Here is a 21,958-nt window from a genome sequence, read left to right as displayed (position 1 = left end):
TTGAGTGCACCCTCAGTAAGTTTGCAGATGACACCAAGTTGGGCGGGAGTGTCGATCTGCTGGAGGGCAGGATGGCCCTGCAGAGGGACCTGGACAGGCTGGGCCGATGGGCCGTGGCCAACTGTATGAGGTTCAACAAGGCCAAGTGCTGGGTCCTGCTCTTGGGTCACAACAACCCCATGCAACGCTACAGGCTTGGGGAAGAGTGGCTGGAAAGCTGCCTGGCCGAAAAGGACCTGGGGGTGTTGGTCAACAGCGGCTGAACATGAGCCAGCAGTGTGCCAAGAAGGCCAACAGCATCCTGGCTTGTGTCAGGAATAGTGTGGCCAGCAGGAGCAGGGAGGTGATTGTGCCCCTGTGCTTGGCGCTGGTGAGGCCGCACCTGGAATGCTGTGTCCAGTTTTGGGCCCCTCAATACAAGAAAGACATTGGGGTGCTGGAGCGTGTCCAGAGAAGGGCAACGGAGCTGGGGCAGGGTCTGGAGCACAGGGCTGGTGGGGAGCGGCTGAGGGAGCTGGGGGTGTTCATTCTGGAGAAGAGGAGGCTGAGGGGAGACCTCATCGCTCTCTACAACTGCCTGAAAGGAGGTTGTAGCGAGGTGGGTGTTGGTCTCTCCTCCCAAGTAACTACCAAGAGGATGAGAGGAAATGGCCTCAAGTTGCATCAGGGGAGGTTTAGATTGGATATTAGGAGAAATTTCACAGAAAGAGTGGTTGAGCATTGGAACAGGCTGCCCAGAGAGGTGGGGGAGTCGTTACCCCTGGAGGTGTTCAAAAGACGGGCAGACGTGGACATGGTTTAGTGGGCATGGGGGTGCTGGGTTGATGATTGGACTGATGATCTTAGCGATCCTTTCCAACCTTAATGATTCCTAGTTTTACTTTCATTAAAAAATAATCCAGCCACCAAGCCAGAAAATATGAAATTAATTATTACTCTACCCTTAATTGGTCTAGTGGTGGACTTGGTAGTGTAGGTTAATGGTTGGACTGGGTGATCTTAAAGGTCTTTTCCAACCTAAACGATTCTATGAGTCTGTGACTCCAAACCGCGCGGTGCCACCGCCGCCCGCCATAGCCGGGCCCGCCCCGCTCCCCTCAGGCACGCCCGCAGCGCACTGCGCATGCGCCGGGCCGCGCCCCGCGCCCCCCGGGCTGGCGCCGCGCCCCCCCCCCCCCCCGCGCATGCGCCGCCGCCGGGAGAGGGCGGGGCGAGGCAGCTCCGTCCCGCGGGCAGGGGGCGGGGCCGGCGGGATGGTGGCGCATGCGCGCTGCCGCAGCGGGCCCTGGGGCGCTTGTCCCGTCCGGGTCGCCGTCGGCGCGGGGGGCGGCGGTAGCGGCGCGGGGGCTCCGGTTGCCCCGGTTCCGTCCCGTCCCGTCCCGTCCCGTCCCCCGACCTGCCTCGCCTCGCCTCTCCCCAGCCGCTTCGCCTGGCTCGGGCGGCGCCGGGACCTCGCCGTCGCCTTCAGCTCCTCGCCGCCCCCCCCCCCCCACCCCGTCCCGGGGGGCTCCGGTAAGCGGCTCCCGCCTCGTTGCTATGGCGACCCCCGTGTTCTCCCCCCCCCCCCCCCCGCCCCGCCCGGTGCTCCGCATCCCCTCTCCTCCCTCCACCCGGGGCCCGCCGGAGCAGGGGGCGGCCCCCCGAGCCCCCGGGTCCGGTGGGGCTGGGAGCGGGGGCGGTGCGGGCCGGGGTCCCTCCAGGGCGAGGCCCCCCCTTCCCGCGGGAGCGGCCGCGCTGCGGGCCCGGCGGCGGGAGCGCCCTTCTCCCGCTCGTCCGGAGGAGCTTGGGCCCCTTTTGTCCGCTCCCGGTGATGCTGAAGGGCCGCGGAGCCGCCGCCCCCGCGGGCTGCCTCGCCCCCCGCCGGCTCCGGCCGAGCCCGGGGAGCATCCTGCCGCGTCCCCATCCCAGTGCCGCGGCGGGTGTCGGTGGGTGCCCGGGGAAGGGGCACCCGAGCCCCAACAGGTGGTTTGGCACTGCTGCCATCCAGCCGGTTAGCTTTCTCTTTTCTTCCCTTTCCCTTTTTTTATTCTGTACCCCCCCATAACCTGGTTCCGTCAGATAATTCTCATAATTCTGTTCTCTAGGAGCGAGAGCCAGAGGCACGGCTTTCACACCTACCTGCTTGCGGCGGGCGGGGAGGTAACGTGCGCTCTCGGACCTGCCGCTTGCGCGGTGTCACTCAGAGCTGCTGCTCCCCCGTAAAGATACAGCTCCATCTCAAAAAAACATATAGCTGGAGGTTCTTACCGGCTCCCACGCCGTTATCTTTTCTGTGAAGGAGCCTGTAAGCGCAGCAAACAAAACAGTTGGTGTCTGTAAAGGACATGATTTGCAAAGGCACAATACTGATGCCTTGTAAAGATCTGCAAAAAGTAAACAGAAAACAATAACTCATAAAATGTTGCTGGTGCCCAGGCATTGTGAAAACGGGAAGTGTGTCCAACCTGTATTTGTCTGCAATGTCTAGTAAGAGTTGCAAAATTCGGTTACCTTACAGCGAGTTACGTTTGTGACCAGGAGAACTAGACTAAGAGGTAGTTTTACACTTGAAATCTTTACATTTCAATGTATTTTAGAAAGTAGAGCTGGGTTGTCAAGTATGACCTGAAACTGTGCTACGGGTTGGAGGTGGCATACTCTGATACATTTATTTCTTAAGAGAATCAAGTATGTAAATGTAGGTTACACCAGGGATACTTACACCAGGGATACTTACACCAGGGATACTTACACCAGGGATACTTACACCAGGGATACTTACACCAGGGATACTTACACCAGGGATACTTACACCAGGGATACTTACACCAGGGATACTTACACCAGGGATACTTACACCAGGGATACTTACACCAGGGATACTTACACCAGGGATACTTACACCAGGGATACTTACACCAGGGATACTTACACCATGGTTTTGTTCTGTGGTTTGGGTGTTTTGGTTTTTTTTAACTACAACTTGTTCAAAGGCAGTGGTCCTCTGGATTTTGCCAAATTTCTGTGTGAAAGCATCTAGTAAAAGTGAAAGTGCTTAAAAGCAACTGAAGGCCCTTTTTCTCCTTCCTTGGTTGCTCTGTTATTGGGTTGGCTTTCAGGATTTTGATAAATTTCACAGCAGAAGAGACAGCAGGCAACTGATGGAGTTATTTCTGCAAGGGTCATAGGAAGAAGAACTGGATTAGATGTTTCAGTGTGATATTTCTGAATTTTTAAGATTTATTAAAGATAGAATACATTGGGAGAAATAAACATTTGCAGTACTGTCTGAAATTGTGGTTTTTGAGGCATCGCGTTTCTTAAGTTTCCTTCCCTCTTATTTTCAGATCAAAAATGTTCAAAACAGGAAGTTCAACTTGTACCTTTTATTTTGTAAGACTTTTCCCTACTTAGTCTTAGTTTAGACAACTGGGCTGTTAGTGATTGTTGTTAAAATCTTAACTTTCTGATTCAGCATCACTTACTTGATTGCAGCTCTTGTTTGAAGGTTATTTGTCATTTATAATGTCAAATTTTTCCTCCCTTTTTCTTTCCTAAGAGCCATGGCTATGACAGGCCCAACACCGTGCTCGTCCATGAGCAATCACACCAAGGAGCGAGTTACGATGACAAAGGTGACATTAGAAAACTTCTACAGCAATCTCATCGCACAGCATGAAGAACGAGAGATGAGGTAAAAATCTTTCTCGCTCCCTTTCCAAACTGGATAATATATATTAACTGCATTTAGTTTTCTGGAGCCTAAGCAAAACCAGGCCGTCTTTGCTGAGTGTGTCCCTAAGCTCCTGAGATGGGCACCTGGACAGAGCTTGGCACGAGCATCCGGAGGCAGCTGCTGGGTTCCTGAATCCCATGGTAGTTTAGGCTTGGAGCTTTTTGAGTTTCTTCCGCTACCAATTGAAACGTGCTTGCAAATGCAAAAGTGAGATGACTGTCATCAAGTTTTTTTAAAAAAAAACATATATATGATGATGCGACTAAGTAGAAACTAACTTTGGGATGTGCTTGGGATGATTCAAGTATAATTCTGAAGTAGAAAGCCAATGTTTACAAATGTTTATCCTGCCTATGTCTGTCTGTTGCCTCTTCCCATTTTATGTCCCTGGTTGTAATATTTAAAACTCATTTGGATTATAGTATGTGATCGAGTCAGCTGATAAAGGAAGATAATCTTTTCACAGACAATGAGGGATTGCTGTAAGGACTGTCACTTAATGCTGACTTCTTGTCTGTGAGTTAGCTGAACCTATGGCATCCCTTTAAATATATCGGTCAAAATATAACAAGCGATTTAACTGAGAAGTATTACTTCTACTTTCCTTTGGCTGGAACCCTCTAATTTGCTGAATACCCTCAAGTTGTAGCACTGCGACTTCTGATGTTCTCCAGCTTGCCATGTAGTCTATAATCAGAATTTTCAAGAAGGTTCAGTGTTCGTTCGCTTGCAGACTTGCTGCCAAAAACCTAACTAGATCCAAGAGGAATGCCTGCTAACTACAATAACTGCAGAAATGAGGAAGCCATTTCGAAAGAAATACTAACTTGCAGACATATTTTCTTCAAAGCTTCAAATTAGTAATGAGAGATTGAAGTCTAATCCGAACAGAAAATATCACTGATTTAATTCCTTTCTTTCTCTTTGCATAGCTCTTGCTTTTTATTATGAGCGCTATTGTCTACTCCCAAAACCTCAATGACAGGGTTTTTTCTGTTTAGCATCAAGACTTTGTCTGAACAAACATACCGGACTTTACAAGTTACGTATTTTTTTTAACAATAGATGTGTCTGTGGATCTGCAATTTGGAGTTTAAATGGTGTTGACAAAATGTACACTGAAGTGCAGATAGGACCTATTAAGGATATTTGGGGGAATTTCAGCATTGCTCGGTCCTGCTGAGCTATTTAATTCTGCGTATTGCAGCTGTCGTCTTTTGCTACCGGAGACACCGTTTTGAGTGTGAAACGAGCTGACCAGACAGGGCTTGCTGGGTAGTTAAATAAGGGCAAAGCAATTTATATGTGCCTGATTGTGGGAGCGATAACCCAAAATATTATCACGTCGCAGCAGCTGTATAGTGGCACAGGAGACCGGAAGAGGATCTTGCGAAGAATGACTTGCATAAGGAGAAGGAATTTTTTAGTACGTTTGTAATGTTTTAACAAGAAAAACACAAATGGAGAGGAAAAAAACCCAAAACTACCAATCCCAGTTCAGCCAGCTATTAATATGATCGGTGTTGGGGAAGAGTTCCCGGAGGGTAATCATTACAAATGTCCCCTGAAGCCACTTCCCACTCTGAAGTCTTGCTTCCTTTTTTTTTGTTTTTTTCCCCCCCAAATAATCATTTTGTGCTAAAGTTTGAAATATTTCTGGTTCTTTAAGGGGGAGAATGTACAGACATGTTTCCTCTTCCTAAATATTTTGAGTATTCAGGTATTAGGAAATCTAAAGTAACTTCTCATTTTGCATATGATGAGTTTGAGATGCAGAGAAATTACAGGGCAGATCCACAGATGTGTTTAAGTAGCCAATTCTCCCTGGAATAAGTGAGACTTTGGTGTTTAAATGCTTATTATGGCTCTGGCCTTAAGTAACTTGCCCAGCTGTCAAAGAGAGAGACAAGAATTGAACCCAGATCTCCTCAATCTACATTCATATACAACAGAAACATACACTTGAATGTGAAACGTGAGGCAGGTTTAGATTGTCAAAATTAGAGAGGACAAGGCTAGAATGTAATCTAATGTAATACTAGATTCTTCAAAATTAATCTCGTGTCTGAGTCTCCCTTGTATATCATTTACACTTCTTACTTGCTGGCATTACATCCTCCTCTCACAGCAAGCACAGACCAGAGGTGTTGGATATGTCCATGTGATTAAGAAACAGCGCTAATGATTCAACCTTTATTTTTCTAATTTGTCTCTGCTATAGACAAAAGAAGCTAGAACAAATGATGGAAGAAGAAGGCTTAAAAGATGAAGAGGTAATGACTATGGGAAAACTATCTTAATGGTTAAATACACGTGATTTGCCTTTATAAATGGAGATCTGGGGTCTTTACTTGGAATTGCTGTGATCTCTATGGAGCATACCTGCAGAATTCTCACTGTGTGGTTTGTTTTTTTTTTTTTCCCCTAAACTCTAGAAAAGAATCAGGAGGTCAGCACATGCACAAAAGGAAACAGAGTTTCTTCGCCTAAAAAGAACAAGGCTTGGTTTAGAAGACTTTGAGTCTTTAAAAGTAATAGGCAGAGGAGCGTTTGGAGAGGTAAGTCCAGAAAAGATGACTAGCCAATACCAGTGCCATTTAAAAACATGTTTAAAGACTTGCATAGTTTATACAAGTGAAAGAGAAATGTAACAACCACAGATTGATTTTTAGCTTAACAGTCACGTGCATCTGTCTTTATGCCTAATAAGTGCTGGTTTAAAAACATTATGTACTTTAAAGGAACATGAATGCTGCTGAAAAGGACTTGATGAGCAAGCTAAATACAAGTCTGGCAGTGTACTTTAATTCTGACCTCCTGGGGCTGGCCTTAGGGAGGAGGGAGAGCTGGAGGGCCACTCGCAGTAGTCTCTTCTGGTGGCCTTCTTCGAAGGGAGTGGCACTGGACCTTCTGCTTTAGGTGTATGGTTGCTCAACGCGTCATCTCTGTTAAAATGGTTTCACCTCTTAGAATTAACAAAACTTGTTTGTCATTACTGTGCACTTGATCCCCAAATTTGTCAAGAGTTGTAGTGATAATGCTGTATTTGACTCAAATTTTTGCATACTTCCTAGGTGCGACTTGTCCAGAAGAAAGATACGGGACACGTTTATGCAATGAAAATACTACGTAAAGCTGATATGCTTGAAAAAGAGCAGGTGAATAGCCACCTTGAGTAGCAATGCTACCATCCATGTTTTAGATGACTTTGGGAGGTAACTGTGATGTGTAGAGAGGAGTAACAGGCATTTGTGGTCTAGGTTTACTAGCTAAAAAATTGTGTGGGTGTGTTTTCCTCATTTTTCATCAAGGACATAGGTCAGAAAAATCTCATATGAATTCATAAGGACCTGTCTTCTGGTGGTCTCTTTCAAGTCTTTTTTTTTTAAACATTCCTTGTGATAATGCAAAAGTTTGAGGAAAATATATAGGGTTACAGTAGTAGTTACAGGCTATTGTATGTAACTGAATGCTCAGAACAGTGTTTCTAATGCCTTGCTTAGTCTTTATGCAATTGTAACACTTTTCTGAGAGGCCCTTCTGTCTGAAGCAAGGTAGGACTGACCTCACTTTCTACTTGAAAACATGGAGAAGCAGAGCATTTTTCAAAGGACTAGGTTTGTCTTTCTCCAATGAAAGAGAAGGATGGTTCTATGTATCTGATTTATGTTCCTCCTCCTCATTTTATGATGATGTATGTTACACGTAGACATGTGCAAATGATTCGGTATAGATGTCAAGATTGGTGTTTTACTGCATTTGTGATTTATGGAATCGGATATAAACATCAAAGTGATATGACTGCTGGAATTCTGACAGAGAGACATAAAGTAGCGGTGTTTAACTTCTGGAAATACAGTGGTCTGAGACAATCATTTCTTGTTCATCACTGGGATGAATCTAGGAAGCACTGTGTGTGTGTGTGTTCATAAAATCAGGAACTGGTTTCCATTTCTGAAAGTACTTGTTTAAAAAACAAACAGCAGTGTGCCACACACGAGCTTTTATGCAGCACTGCTAAATTAGTGCTGTGGTCTAAATCTGTGGGAATGGGCTGAAGCCATATCTGAAGGGCATGCTAACTGTTTTGAAAAGAGCTAGATTTTGAGATATCTAATTATTAGATATTTTTGTAAAAAAAAATTAGATATTTTTATGTGTAGGATTAACCTGTTTTTATAATCAACCGTATGTTTCTCCTCCTGAATCTTCCCACAGTAATAAAACCACTTAGATAACAGACCACTCCAAACCACAATTTAAGATAAGTGTTTTCGTAGTGTCTCATATCACTTGTACAGTTCAGATTTGAAGGGCACCCAAATGCCATAAGAATTGAAAGAATAAAAACATAAACATGGGTTATCTTTCTGTACAGAACCTTGTTGTTCAGGAGGCTGGTTTAAATTTATCTAGCTTGAGTTTTTGCTTAAAAGAATGAGGTTAGTGTTCTCTTGCCTTCCTATGTATGTTTTAATGTATGGCAGCAAAAGTCACACAATAAGTATAAATGTTACTCAAGTGTTAAATGTCCAAAGGCAAAAGTTCTCATAAACTTTGCAGTGGAAACTTTTGAATGTAAAAAGGTCTTTCAGATCTTCATGGTGAGGGGTAAAATGGAGTGGGTGTTCAATGGGATTTATCACATTGGGGAACAAAAAGAAACATTCTGGAAAAATATAGCAGTTTAATGAAAGCTTCTCGCCTTTTTGCTGTCAGAAGCGTGACTTCTGGATTTGATTTTGAACATGCTATGCTATTTTATTACCTGAAAATACTGAGGGGTGAAACTATTGAAGTTTTGATGATGTTTCTGCCCTCGTGCAGAAGTTTGGCTGCTGTCTTTTCAGTATTTGATGCTTTCCAATATAATACTTGAATTATCTGTGAAATAAATGCATGTAATAAAACACAGACTTGTAATTAATGAAATGCATATGTGTATCTCCAGGTTGGTCATATTCGTGCGGAGCGGGACATTCTAGTGGAGGCAGACAGTTTGTGGGTTGTGAAAATGTTCTATAGTTTTCAGGACAAGCTAAACCTCTACCTTATCATGGAGTTCCTGCCTGGAGGTAACCACCTGAAATCAAAAGACTGCTTTCCTCTTGTTTGTGGATTTCTAACTTCTTAATTAGTCGGGGATGAGAGTATGTAGTTACCATACAGTGGTGTTTGTACTGGATGTTACTTTGTGAGGAAACAAGTCATTGTAAAGCTTTCTGCTTTTAGGGGTTAGGGTGCTGAGGTCTTTGGGTCAGGCTCGAGGTTATCTGCTTGGGTCTTCTAGCTACAGATGTTTGGAACTTGCCCTTCATGTTCTGCTAGTTCTTATCCTTACTGTGCACTGGCTATCTATAGATCCATAACATAACCAGCTTTTGATTTTCTAACCTTTTGCTTTTAGCTGGCTTGCAGCAAGAGTAACTTTTAAGGTCCTCTTTTCAGAGGATGATGATGTTTGTCCTTGAATGATAATACTACTGTAACTCACTTAAGAAGAAAGTTATACTGAAAGCCTATAATATATTTGACTAATGAAACCACAAGAATGCTTTCTGAGATGACACTGCACAAATGCAATCTGTTTTTTGTAACAGCTCTGTAGCTGAAAGTATCTATTTTCATCTGCGATTTGGATGTGCAGTGAAGAGTGGCAGTCCATAGCTGACTCTGAAGGCATGTTTCTGTGCTGCTATTTCATCTTTATGCTATTTAAGCTGTCTCAGTAAATTTAACGCAGCTACAGTACAAGTCTTTCCACATACAGTGGTACAAGGGGAAATACAAGAGTTTGTCACACGGGTGCTGGGGAGCTCTGTTACTTTAATATGAAACCAATTTAGATTTCCCAAAGTTTAAAATAGCTTAATTCTTTCCTTTGCAAATGTCTTCAGAATTAGCGAGAGTGGAGTGTGTGTGTGCGTTTGTATTTACCTTTGCTATTTGTGGGGTGGCTTCTAGGTGATATGATGACATTGTTGATGAAAAAAGACACTCTAACAGAAGAAGAGACACAGTTCTATATAGCTGAGACCGTGCTAGCCATTGATTCTATTCATCAGCTGGGTTTTATCCATCGAGACATAAAACCAGACAACCTGCTTCTGGATAGCAAGGTATGTACTAACCACTGGTTGGGTAGTGGTAAATAGGTCTTGTAATTTTTAGTATTGACTGTGTTGACAGTTGTGAAAGAAGGCAGTGCTTCTTTCTTAACCCTGTTCCTTCTAGCTTTTGAGGGCATACCTGCCATATCACTGCGGGGGGGGAAGCCAAGACCGACCTCTCCTTCACCTCCAGCTGTATTCATACCTCGCTTAAGAGCTCTCTTCTGACAGTTGTTTAATCTATTTTTGGTTATTTCAGCTGCAATTTAAAACACAGAGTTTCAGTTCTCCCCTCTCAGTCAAAGATGTTTCCTCTCGGTCTCATCACATCTGTTACGCTCAACGCTTGCCAGCTATTGGGTAGATGATCATATCAAATGCAAAGGATGTAGCAGTTCCATTTGCGAGACTGAAAACTGAGATATTATCTCCCTCAGAATCAGGATGTGTTTTTGAAGGCTGGCCAGGCTACCCGATTGCTTCTAATTGGTTATTGGAGGTGGTTTGCAGAAAGCTTGACTGTTTCGCTATTGTCCTATTGCTCACTACAAGTTTGCATAAAATTTAGCTTGTTTGGAAAAAGTTTGCCGACAGCAAATAATTGTACTTTACCACTAGCCAGCTAATAACGTACTATTGGAATTACTGATGTAATTCAGTACGCCTACATCTAGACGTAGATAAATTTAGGTCTTTGAAAAGTATGTATATTTTAGATACACATCTAAAAATTGCACATAGTTGGTGTGGTTGCATGTTATGCACTAGGACAGATCCAATCCATGGATTTAAGGTGTTTCTCCTGTTTGGGGTCAATGCACAATCCAGGGACTACAGCTCCCTCTGGAGACGTTTGCTTTCACTCGGAAGTGGTCAGGAGCTTGCAGGAGCAGAGGTTTCTTGAAGGAAATAGCTACTGGGCTTTCTCTGAGTAGTATTGATGAAAGTATTAATAGCTTGATTCTGTGTACACATCCAGTGTTAGGCTAAAACAAGGAATACAAAAAGAGTGCGTCTATTTATTATACAAAATAAAGGGAGGGGAAGAAGTAGAAACTTTATTTGCTATGATAATGTCTCATACTGGTTTTGTATTTTGGGGTTTTTTTTGTTGTTGTTGTTTCTAGGGCCATGTAAAACTCTCGGATTTTGGTCTGTGTACTGGACTAAAGAAAGCCCACAGAACAGAATTTTATAGAAACTTGAACCATAGTCTTCCTAGCGACTTCAGTAAGTAATTTGGCTTCAGAAGGGTATCTGTGTACTTGCTGACGGTGCCTGACATAACTCATTTCAGTGTGAGGTTAGAAGGCTGCGGAGAGGGGTCCTAATAATCAACATTGCACCATGAGGTGTTGTTTTGATTTTCTGTAGACCTTACTTACAAAAATAACTTTAGTTACTTTAATGTACATAAACATCTTCATTTCTAGAAGTTTGTCTTTGAAATAGACTCTGCTGTAGCCTTTCTTTGCCTGTGTAATAAACCTTGAATGAAAACTCAAGTGTGACTGAGTTATCAGTCACGTGTTGTTTAAACATCTCACTGTGTTATTTAAATTAGTAAGTGAGCACACAGTCTCTTTGAATATTCAGTAATTTTCTCAACGGGAATAACTTTGATCATGGAGTTAAAAAAACACCGAAAGCATGGATCGCTAATGAAAGGCTTTATAAAATTTTCTATCAGTATTATATAGGTTTGGAAGCTGCCGACAGGTTTAGGGTATTGACAGATGTGTTCTTTACAACCATCTGCACTGGTGGAAGAGGTCACGTCCCTTGCTTTGCTCTTAACTGTCAGCTGCCACTGCCTGCTAGAGGCTGCTGACCGCTCTGATCTGCCATTGCCGGCATCCCTTAGATTGTGCCAGATAAGCTAGGCAAGGCTGAGGCAGGTTAATGAGTTCATCTCTGCCGCTGTGGTTATCTTCAGTGAGGTGAATTAAGGTGTGCCTCCACAAATTGCTCCGGCTTCACCATGGTGGTTGACTTTGGCCATAGGGGCCAGTGATGAGCAGCTGGGGACTGTAACCTCTTACCAGGACAGCTGAATACAAAATGGGCTGTCTGTCCAGGCCCTGGCTACCTTTTTTGATGTTGTAAAGGAGACTTTTAAGTGTAATGGTTTTGGGGTAAAAATGTGTGTTGGGTGACCAGTAGGATGCAGTCACATATATTCCAATCTCCTTTAGCCTTCCAGAACATGAATTCCAAAAGGAAAGCAGAGACTTGGAAGAGAAACAGACGGCAGTTGGTAAGTACGTTTCACCTGCTTGGAAATGTTCTCTGCCAAGCTGTTGTGTTCAAGTGGCACGTGTATTTAAATGACAGGCATTAATCCGTTTCAGGGTTCTGAACAATGCTGAAATAAAGATGCACGCTTTTTCTTTTAAAGAGGAATGACTCTAGTTTGTCCTTTATCCATCTGCTGAACAGCTGGTGACATACGTGCCTGAGATAGCACTGCCATAATTATTTACATTGATGTCTGGTGCCTCCCAGCTAAAGCTAACAGTTTTGCCGCTTTCAATATAACAAAAGGCTAATGACCTGTTCCAAGGAGTATATAGACAGTGGTACCTTCCCCCATTTCCCTGACAGTATTTTAAGACTCTTTCACATGAACATGTCGATTTTTGTCTCTACATATCTTGAAATAAAGGCTTTAAACAACTTTGCTAAAGGATCTTGGAGACAATCTGGTGTCTTCCTCAAAATAACTGTTGTTGCCTAAGTTCCCACTTCCATATCAGGCAGTTATCTCTAAAGATGCATAACTGATGGTATTTGTTCCAGGCTTTTTCGACTGTGGGTACTCCAGATTACATTGCCCCTGAAGTTTTCATGCAGACCGGATACAACAAACTCTGTGACTGGTGGTCACTTGGGGTCATCATGTACGAGATGTTGATTGGTAAGAAACAGGCAGTGCACAGGTTTTAAGCAGGAATTGTGGTGTAGGATATCAGCTGTATTTATGTGCTTGGGGTCAGGTTCTCAAAGCATCCACTCCTTGCATGGTTTGTTCTGGTGCACTGTAGACCTCAGTAGCTACAGGAACTATTTTTCCTTTATGCAAAAAATTGTATTTTTCTTTCTTTTCAGGTTATCCACCGTTCTGTTCTGAGACTCCTCAAGAAACATATAAGAAAGTAATGAATTGGAAAGAGACTCTCACATTTCCTCCAGAAGTTCCAATATCTGATAAAGCAAAGGATCTTATTTTAAGGTGCCAGCCATATGGTGTGCCATTTAATATAGCACTAATTTTATTGTCTTACGAACTGTACTATGTACCTCTCATAGGTTGTTTCACATGCAAAAAACCTGATGCTTGTGACATCTACATACTCTGTTACACACATGGATCAAATGAACTCCCTCATCAAATACATTTGTCTCTCAGAAGGCATTTAGTGGAGCCCTGACTGAACTATACTAAAAAAGAGCTCCCATGTAAGTGCTGCTAGTCTGGCAGAATGTGAATGTTTCTGCTCTTTATTTTGTCTGTGAGCTTCTCATGGATGCAGCTTAAGAAGCCAGCTCTGGCAAAGAGATTACAATAGCAATGGTTTTGACACTGTATGCACTGGAGCATACAAACGTGTCCCAGTGCATGCTGACTCTTCCTCTTTCATTTATATTTTCAATCATTTATCTATTCTCAGGACAGAAATATAAATGTCTAGCTTTTTAGGCTTTATATGTTCCACTGGTCCTGAAATAGAAAGGGCACATTATCCTGTTGTGAAAGAATACCACATCTTAATTGTAGCATTTGACATGACATTCCTAAGCATAACTTTGTGTGTTGGTTTTGCAGTGGGAGTTCTTGACCTTCTCCATTTATATGTTAAGAAACCGTAGTAGTATCAGTTCAGAAAGCTGTTCCATTTTTGGATGGAATGCTTTTGTTTCCATTCTTCCTTCATTTTCATTCTTCCTTCCATCCCAGATTTTGCTGTGAATGGGAGCACAGAATTGGTGCATCTGGTGTGGAGGAAATAAAGAGTAACCCATTCTTTGAAGGGGTTGATTGGGAGCATATCAGGTAAGATGCTTTGCAGAAAAGCAAGCTGCTCTTCTCTATGGACTGTTTAAAGCTAGTCCTGCTCAACAGAAGGGAGCAGCTTGACTGGCATTTACTATACTTAGGTGTGGGTGAGAGCATTTTGCTTCTTACCTGAAGCTTGCTAAGGTTTAGGTACCTTCAGTCTTTGATTCTGTGAAGAAATAGAAAGTGGCTGAATCCTGCTTGCTTCTGCCTTTGAAAGCTTAATGCTGAAACTGTTCTTCTTGGCAGAGAGAGACCTGCTGCAATTTCAATAGAAATTAAAAGCATTGATGATACCTCAAACTTTGATGAATTTCCAGAATCTGATATCCTTAAACCAACAGGTAAATGCTTTGATTCTGCATGTAAACAATCCTTCCTCTTCTCCAGTAGAATAATGTAACTTTCCTGTTAATCAGAGAAGGGATCTTACTAGATGCTAGTTTTTTATCATGACCAAATTGTTAGCTTGGTAGTCTTGTGGTGCAGGGGTGTGCAAGCTACAGTTTGGGTTTTGGGAGATGGGATGCAGACTTGTGAATGATGTGGGAGCTGTTTGAGGAAGGGCATGTCTAAGATGGGGTGGAACTCTCAGCAAGTTCAAATCTCGGGACCTATGAGCCCAACGCTGCGAGTACCTCTTGGTATTGGCTAATTCTTGCTACCATGCCTAACACATAGTATAGGGGGTAGGGAGAGGGTGGGACAGAAGCAGATGATATGTTTTGGTGTAAATCTCTAAAGGATCCTTGTACTTATGTGTCAGAGCATACTCACGTTTGCTCCATGGGGCTGAAGAATGAAACTGAATGCCTAGGTTTATGATACTCCTTTATTTAGAAGCATTCTCCCCTACTCCACACCCAGTGTTTTGTATGAAAATAAACTTTGTGGTCTTCAAAGGATAATTTTATTTTTCTGTGTCTTATCAGTGGCAACAAGCAACCATCCAGAGACTGACTACAAGAACAAAGACTGGGTTTTTATCAATTACACCTACAAGCGTTTTGAAGGTCTGACAGCCCGAGGAGCAATACCATCCTATATGAAAGCAGGAAAGTAATAAGTCTTTACCTGGGACAACTTCTGAGCCGTGGAATTCTGTTCCTGTACTTTGGGTTTATACCCATAGAAGAACTTTTTGTAAGGAAAACTTGAGGGCTATCAACTCTTGGAGGAGACTTCAGGACCCTGTTTTGTTACACACCCTGGTTGTTACTGAGGCTTTTTTTTTTTTTCTGCGCCATTGAAAAATTCTGCAAAATACTTGCATCATCTCTGCTGCAAGCACATTTTGCTGCTTCCGGAGCAAGAGTTTGTTTTCTTTTGAAATTCTTTGCCAGATTGTACAGTCCATCAGGAGATGAGAGCAAGCCTTCACTTTGACATTGCAAAGTACATGATGTTTATATGGACTGTTTTGCCAGTCCTGCATTAAGTGACAAACTCAATCTGCCAATTCTGCCAGCACTGTTTTCCCAGTGGCTAAGGACTTCAGTACAGACGAAACAAAGCAATAACTAAAGCTTGAGATAGACAACTCTCCAGTAAACTATCTAGCAGAAGGACACAACTTGTATTGCCTTAACCTTAGTTTGTAGTGCTGTTTTTTTATAATGCTACTTGGAAGCCTCTTTAATAGCATTTCTCAACTCTGTTGCAGTGGCCTCCAGTTGCGGTGCACTTTACTTTTGGTACTAAGACAGTGACCCTCAAGCCATTTAATATTTTTTCTAAATTAAAAAAATTGTGCAACACTTTTTCTTTTCTCAACAGTCATAGAAGAAACAGGCCACTTCCTCCAGCACCAACAGTTTTCAGTTACTGTATGAAAGGATGGGTCTGTAAACAATGCAGATAATAAAAACTACAGCTGGTAACACAGGTGGATCTGGAATTAGAGCAGAGAGGGAGGGAAATTAATTTAACCTGATCATTGGTGGGCATCTTGTGTACAGTTGGGTCAGCTGTGAGGCTTCCTGTTCCTGCTGCTGCCATCTTTTGGCCACTTTAAAGACCTGCTGCATGTTCATCTGTTTAAAGATGAGACGGTCTTTTGTGGCCTTTTTGCTCTTGGTTTTGAGCAGAACAGTATCAGATTCTTCTGTGAATCTTGATGACAGAGGCCTCCCTGGCTTTTCCTTACAGAGCTCCTTTTGCTGTCATGGCTGAACTGTCTGTCCCTGTAATCTTCCAAAGAGATGGTGCCTCATGAGGTCACCTTTGGGGCAGTGGAACTCCCCATGTCCACTCTTTGATTATTGCCTAATACAAGTTATAAAAGTACATTCAGTTATGATCAGGATGCTCTCCAGGAGAGCCCCAAAGTGCCTTTCCTTGCCTAAGCATCTCTCAGAACATGACTGCATTTTGGGAGGGAGGATTCTGCCTCAGTTGAGCTTTTGGTAATGCCTTTTTATAATCATGAGCTCCACTTTGCACCTGAGTTGTAGTTAACTCTGCATTTCCAGGGGCAGGTGGCATTAACCTTTGGGCCAGCCTGGTACCAGTCTTTAATTTGCAATTAGATTTTTTTTTTTTAAATAAATGTAATGAGGTTTCTAAAAGCATGTATCAATTTGAACTGTCTTGGATTCTTGCAAACTTTTATTGGTGCTGAACACTAACTACATAGCACAGACAAAAAAAAAAAAGCTATTTAGAAACAAAGCTAGAGTAGTGTTTCAAAGTAAAAGGAAGGCTTTCAGTTATATTTAGTCCTAACTTTCTAGATTAGGAAGTGAAAACAAATGAGTTTGTAGTAAAACTTTTTTTTTTTAATAGGTGCTTTTAGGGAATTTTTACCTAGATGTCTTTTGAACTGAGTGCCATCATGAAGGACTGATTGGGGGAATTGAAAGAACCCCATATAGCTAAAACTGGATGATAACTCATTAGCATCCTCTCCCTAACCACCCCTTGTGCTTTTTGTATGTGTCCTAGGTGTTTAATGTATTGCCATTAAGCAGTTTAGATACCAGTTGGATCCTACAAAGCTGAAATGCAAAAATAGCCTTAATTAGAAGTACCAGGATCACTGTAGTCAGTAGGGCTTACTCAGATGGATAAGGGCTAACTGAAATAATCATTTATAGGGTCAGGCTTTTTATCAACTAGTCAGTAATATCACCACCTGCTCCCTTTTTCTTTTTTATGAAGGACTGATACCAACTCCTCAAATTGCTCTATCTCCTTATCCTGCAGTTTCTCCTAGCCATTTGAAAATGTTGCCTTATAAACCATTGGAAAACTAAAAGGTATTAATATGAAAACATTTTAAAAATTCCTAACAGCTTAGTTACTGCCTTAAAATTAAAAAAAAAAAAATCAAAATTCTTTATAGCTGCTGTGGATAAGGAATAAATGATTTTGAGTAGCTGTATTATTAGCCCTTTAATAAAAGGGACTGGCATTTTTATTTATAAATACCAAAGACAAAGAAGCTATACAATTGTACATTGTGATAACCTGTTGTGGGGGGGGGGGGAACCCCTATATAATAATACGTATTGTGCATTTTTAGCGCATGTGTGTTAGAAGTCTTTGGAAAACCTCAGATTGTTCACTTTTTGAGCTAAAGGTGAAGTTTTTCAAAGGCACAAGGAGCATTTGGGTACCTCACTCCTGTTGTCTTTCAGTAGAAGTTGGATGTCTTTGAATATAGTCCTCCTGGACACACCTTTCCAGCGGTAGGCTTTGCACTGCCGTTGCATCGTAAGCCTGCTTCCTATTACAGTTCTTCACCCACACTAGGAGATAAAGTACAGCGTTTTCTTTCCAGGATCCATACTTCACTGCTAACAGATTAAGAGTTTCGTATGCCTGTTCCATCTCCTGTGTTAGCCAAACATTTTTCTTAGCTGCTGGCTTGTGTATTGAGGTTGTATGTATCTTTTAGCTCTCTTTTTTTAAGCTGCAGGCAGTTGCTGGACTTCTAGGAGTATTTCCAGTCTGAATTTCCAATGGATCTGAACACGAGTGATGCTGCTGGTTCATCTCTGTATCATGCCTAGCACAAAACTGCACAAAGTGTTTCTTACTATTGTGCCCTGACTCTGCCTTAATGTGTAAGTTGAAAAAGTGTTCTGTAAATATTTAAAGCTGTTACTAAATTGCACTGTAAAATTTGGCAAGGTGTATTGTGTGTTGCTGGGGGAGCCAACTTTTTATGGATCTATCTTTGCATTGTATTGTGTAAATAAAATTCTCTTAGTAAACACAATTTTGCTAGCATGTTTTGGTTTTACCAACTGGAATCTCTCAGGTGGTTTGTGGTTTTTTTTTTTTTTTCCCCAGACTTGAAACTGATTTTTTAGAATCAACTGCTTGGGTATGAGAATGTTACCACTGCTTTCTCATACCCAAGCAGTTGGTAACTCATGGGCTGAAGACTGCATTTCCCAAGAGGCACAGCAGACATGAAGAAATGAGCACCCTATTAAAGACAGTGCTGATCTTCAGAAGAATTAAACCTGCCTGGCCTCCTGGCAAGGCGGATGACCCTGGCCTTACTCATGCCTAGGTGTCTGCATTGTGTAAATGTCACTTCAGTTTACCAACCTCAGGGCAAGTTGTTTTCAATCTTTTCGTATTTCTATTTTTAAAAGAGATAATAAGCAGTGAGCAAGTGGCACTGGAAGCAAAGCTACAACCCTTCATTTTTTTTTTTTTCTACCAGTGTGTAACGTGCCAAAATCAACTTGCAGTTCTTATTTCATTGCCTCACATTTGTGACAGCTCCACTTGTGAGTACAAGTTCCTGTTACCACTAAAGTAATTCCACTAAATTCCACGTTGTTTAAACTTTAACACCTTTCTCAAGCTTCACTAAGAAAACCCTTGAAATACATCCAACACTGAAGATGGAAATAAAAGCCAGACCTGCGCCAGAGGCTTTTCCTTCCAAAGGCAGAAGTGGAGAGCACCTTTAACAGCATACTAACCAAAAAATAGCACTAGGGCCTGTTATAGATGCTGCACAGTTTGTGGGTTAAGCAGTGCTGTCTCATACCTATGCTATGTGTTGCTTTTGGAACACCACTGCAATGAGTTGGTAAACTTTGAGGTCCTCTCAGGTGGCTACTACCATCTCCTACATGCAGTAGTAACACTTCTGTGCAGCTGCTGCACAAGGGCCCTGCCAAATCAGCCAGGCTCTGTCATGCAAAACTCCTAAGACTTAAGGGGCACAAGCCAGGCTTTTATAAAGCAAGAAAACAAAACCTTCTAGCAATCTATCCCCTGCCCATTTGTCTTCTCCACATTTAAACCGGTTTTTAAAAGAGCCAAACAAGCTGGATATAATTTATACTTTAATACAGAAAAGAAACCATACATCTGTAGTTCATACACACCACAGGTAACATTTCAGTATATCTAGAACAAGACAAAACTTGACCTTGTACCTGAATAGTAGGTGACCAAGAGAGGAGGAAAAGCAAATATATGCTTTTTCAATTTGATTTAGTGTTTCAATGGAACTCGCTCAAAAAAAAACCCAAACCAACCCAAACCAAAAATTCATCTTTAATTACTTGGGAAAGCCAAGCAACTACTGTGGCTTTTTGGATAAAAACTGCATGGAAATCACAGAAGCTGGATACTTCCATCCCATGCTGAAGGTCCACATTGATTACACAGAGTACCAACAAGTTCCTACAAGGCATTGAGAGTCTTGAACCCTCAGGCAATGGCCTGCTGCAGTTAAGTGCCTGGGGCCACTATTTCTACTAAACTGGCCGAATCCTTCAAAGCAGCCTAGCTGACGCTGGGCTCAGGGACAGACACTGGTGGGGTTTGTTTTGGCTGAATATGGTACTTAGCTGTCAGATCCTGTAAGGTGCCGTCGATGTCAGATGCTCGGCACCTGACGCCTCGACACAGGCCTGCAGGGTAGCGTTCAAGAACACGCACGTTCAAGTCCTTAGAGCAGAACACGTATAAACTCCAATTCCAAGTCAGCTGGTCAATACCAATACACATTTACTTAAAACTGTAAAAATAAATATACACCAAAAAAAAAAAATCCATAGGGCCTGGGGGCAAGCTCCATCATTGCTGGGGGGACAGTCTCACCCCTGCCTTTGCTTGACCTGTGGGAATGGCTCGTTACCAAGGCAGGTAATGGGTTTGGTCTGGCCCTTAGCTGGAAGGTTAATGGTCCATATGTCTACTTTTCTCTACTACAAAAATAGAAATTCACCTAGAGTAATAATGGAAAGTGATTGCACACCACCTCTGTACAAATACTGAAGGACACTTCTCTATACTGATCCAATGACACACAGGGAGGATTTTTCAAAAGTCAGGTGGACCTGGACATCCCCCTGGGACTCTCAGGAGGTCCTGAAGCACTTTTGGAAATCTTCCCATAGGCACTTATAAAAAGAAGAAATCTATTTGCTGCACTTAGGAAAGAAGCTAAGAACAGAAACACTGCAAAGAATGGAACCTGTATCCATACACATGGGAAATAAATATATCAGCAAGTATATGCCTTGGCAGAGATTTTGTTACTTGTAACTAAAATGATGCTCATAAACCTTCAGGAAAATTTGTGCTTGATACTGTCATGTTACTTACACTGAAAAAAACCAAACATCCTTAGCAGCAAACAGTAACAGCAACCTTCAATGCTAAGTCTACCATATGCTTTGCAGACAGATGGAGAATAATAAAAATTTGCTTGACGATGCAACCCTGACAACAAAGGATTAAACCTGCTAGGGGCAGACTGATACCCACCTCTGTTTTGCCAAGTATGACCAGGTAACTCAATGCAGAAGTGGTACAGGTTTCAATAGCAGTCAGTAACAAGAGCAGAACTCACCTGAACGTAACAACTTTGCAAGGGAGCTCTCTCCCTCCCTCTCTTTTTGAACAGGTTTCAGCTTTTCTTTGCACCAGCACCATGTTTAAGTACCCCGCTTTGGGTATGTAAAACCTCTACGCTGACGTGCAGCTCGGCTGTGGCAGTACTGAACTCACTGTGTGCTCAGCAGGGGGTTAAGCAAGCCATACTGCATTAGAGCTAGGCTCTGATATAACCAGCTGAGCTCAACCAGCCTGGAGTGTGTCTATACCTATAGTCACAGCTTTGTTGGCCCCAAATCCAAAATGAACAGAGCCTTAACTACAGACTAGGATTATATATTCAGAGCAGCAAAGAAGAGTTGTTCCTAGATACATGTATTTTTCTCTACTGAAGGCTGGTTTACTATTGGTATTTCTTACCTGCCTGACAGCAAAATGGTCCAGTCAGTTCCAAACTGGGAAGAAAGTAGCTGGCCTTTTAAAGCTGTAATAGTAGAATGCTCCTTCAAGAGTCTACGGAAGTTTTGACTGACTAAAGTTGATGAGACCAAGGATTCTACTCAGGTAGTAAACTGTCTGTACTGGGAGCTCCTCCCCAGCTTCTTTTTGTCTTAGCAGGGGGATGGAAGCGACAACTTAAAGTCTTTAACATGCAGAGTCACCTCTAGAAAGCTTCTTACATCTATCAGGCTACTAAACAGATTTACTTTGTTGGTAAAACATCAAGTACAGTCTCTTCTTTTTGGCTTTTTCCTTCAGCATGATCTACTTGTTTCACTGAACTTAACAGACAACATCCCTAAGAACAGTGATTCCATCTTATGGAGAAATATATATGGGAAATTCCTGTGGACAGGCATATGCTTCCTATTAAACTAGTTCATCCTACCCTAGAACAGCAGAACAACATGCTGGATGCAAAGCCAGGTGGCAGTGTAAACAGATTTCTCCACACTCAGGATTTTGCTTTCTTCCTCCACACTCAGGATTTTGCTGTCACAACTGTGCTACATTTCTGCTTATTGATGAAAGAGTATCATCTGTCCTGCTTTGATGTTCAGTCCTTTGTAACTGATTACCACAAAAGCAAAGCTAACTGCCTAATGGTAAAGGAAAGCTTTGTCTTGACAGGCCCAGAATTTCCTCATGTCAAACAAGACGTTTCTAAATACTTCTGCTCTTCTTTTAGAAGTTTAGGTAAAATATTCAGCACCCACCAATCTGAAAGCCTTTGTAGTAGAAACAAACAGCATAATTTGTTTT

General features: G+C 42.5%; 1 protein-coding gene across 2 annotated transcripts; it reads left to right on the top strand.

The window, feature by feature from the left end:
- The first annotated feature begins 1,436 nt into the window (after positions 1 to 1,436).
- STK38 (serine/threonine kinase 38) lies at positions 1,437 to 21,951 on the top strand. Of its 2 annotated transcripts, XM_075722491.1 has the most exons (14): positions 1,437 to 1,512; positions 3,541 to 3,673; positions 5,937 to 5,988; positions 6,151 to 6,273; positions 6,790 to 6,873; positions 8,667 to 8,790; positions 9,680 to 9,834; positions 10,953 to 11,055; positions 12,021 to 12,082; positions 12,625 to 12,742; positions 12,934 to 13,057; positions 13,784 to 13,879; positions 14,132 to 14,226; positions 14,815 to 21,951. In XM_075722491.1, exons 2-14 carry the CDS (start codon positions 3,543 to 3,545, stop codon positions 14,943 to 14,945), a joined length of 1,398 nt encoding a protein of 465 aa, XP_075578606.1. In that variant the 5' UTR covers positions 1,437 to 1,512; positions 3,541 to 3,542; the 3' UTR covers positions 14,946 to 21,951. The 2 variants fall into 2 exon arrangements, with proteins under 2 accessions (XP_075578606.1, XP_075578607.1); XM_075722492.1 differs by lacking the exons at positions 1,437 to 1,512; positions 3,541 to 3,673 and adding an exon at positions 5,091 to 5,141.
- The last annotated feature ends 7 nt before the right edge of the window (positions 21,952 to 21,958 follow it).

This window comes from Pelecanus crispus, chromosome 17 (assembly GCF_030463565.1).
Source record: "Pelecanus crispus isolate bPelCri1 chromosome 17, bPelCri1.pri, whole genome shotgun sequence".
NCBI lineage: Eukaryota > Metazoa > Chordata > Aves > Pelecaniformes > Pelecanidae > Pelecanus > Pelecanus crispus.
Note: the sequence above shows the minus strand (reverse complement) of the source record. Positions and strands in the feature narration are given on the sequence as shown.

What these genes read in the sequence shown, in the direction of transcription:
- STK38 (XM_075722491.1), top strand. Translation starts at nt 3,543, where the DNA reads ATGGCTATGACAGGCCCAACACCGTGCTCGTCCATGAGCAATCACACC. An exon ending in CATGTACGAGATGTTGATTG is followed by an intron (nt 12,743 to 12,933) that starts GTAAGAAACAGG and finishes CTTTCTTTTCAG; the next exon opens with GTTATCCACCGTTCTGTTCT. An exon ending in TGATATCCTTAAACCAACAG is followed by an intron (nt 14,227 to 14,814) that starts GTAAATGCTTTG and finishes GTGTCTTATCAG; the next exon opens with TGGCAACAAGCAACCATCCA.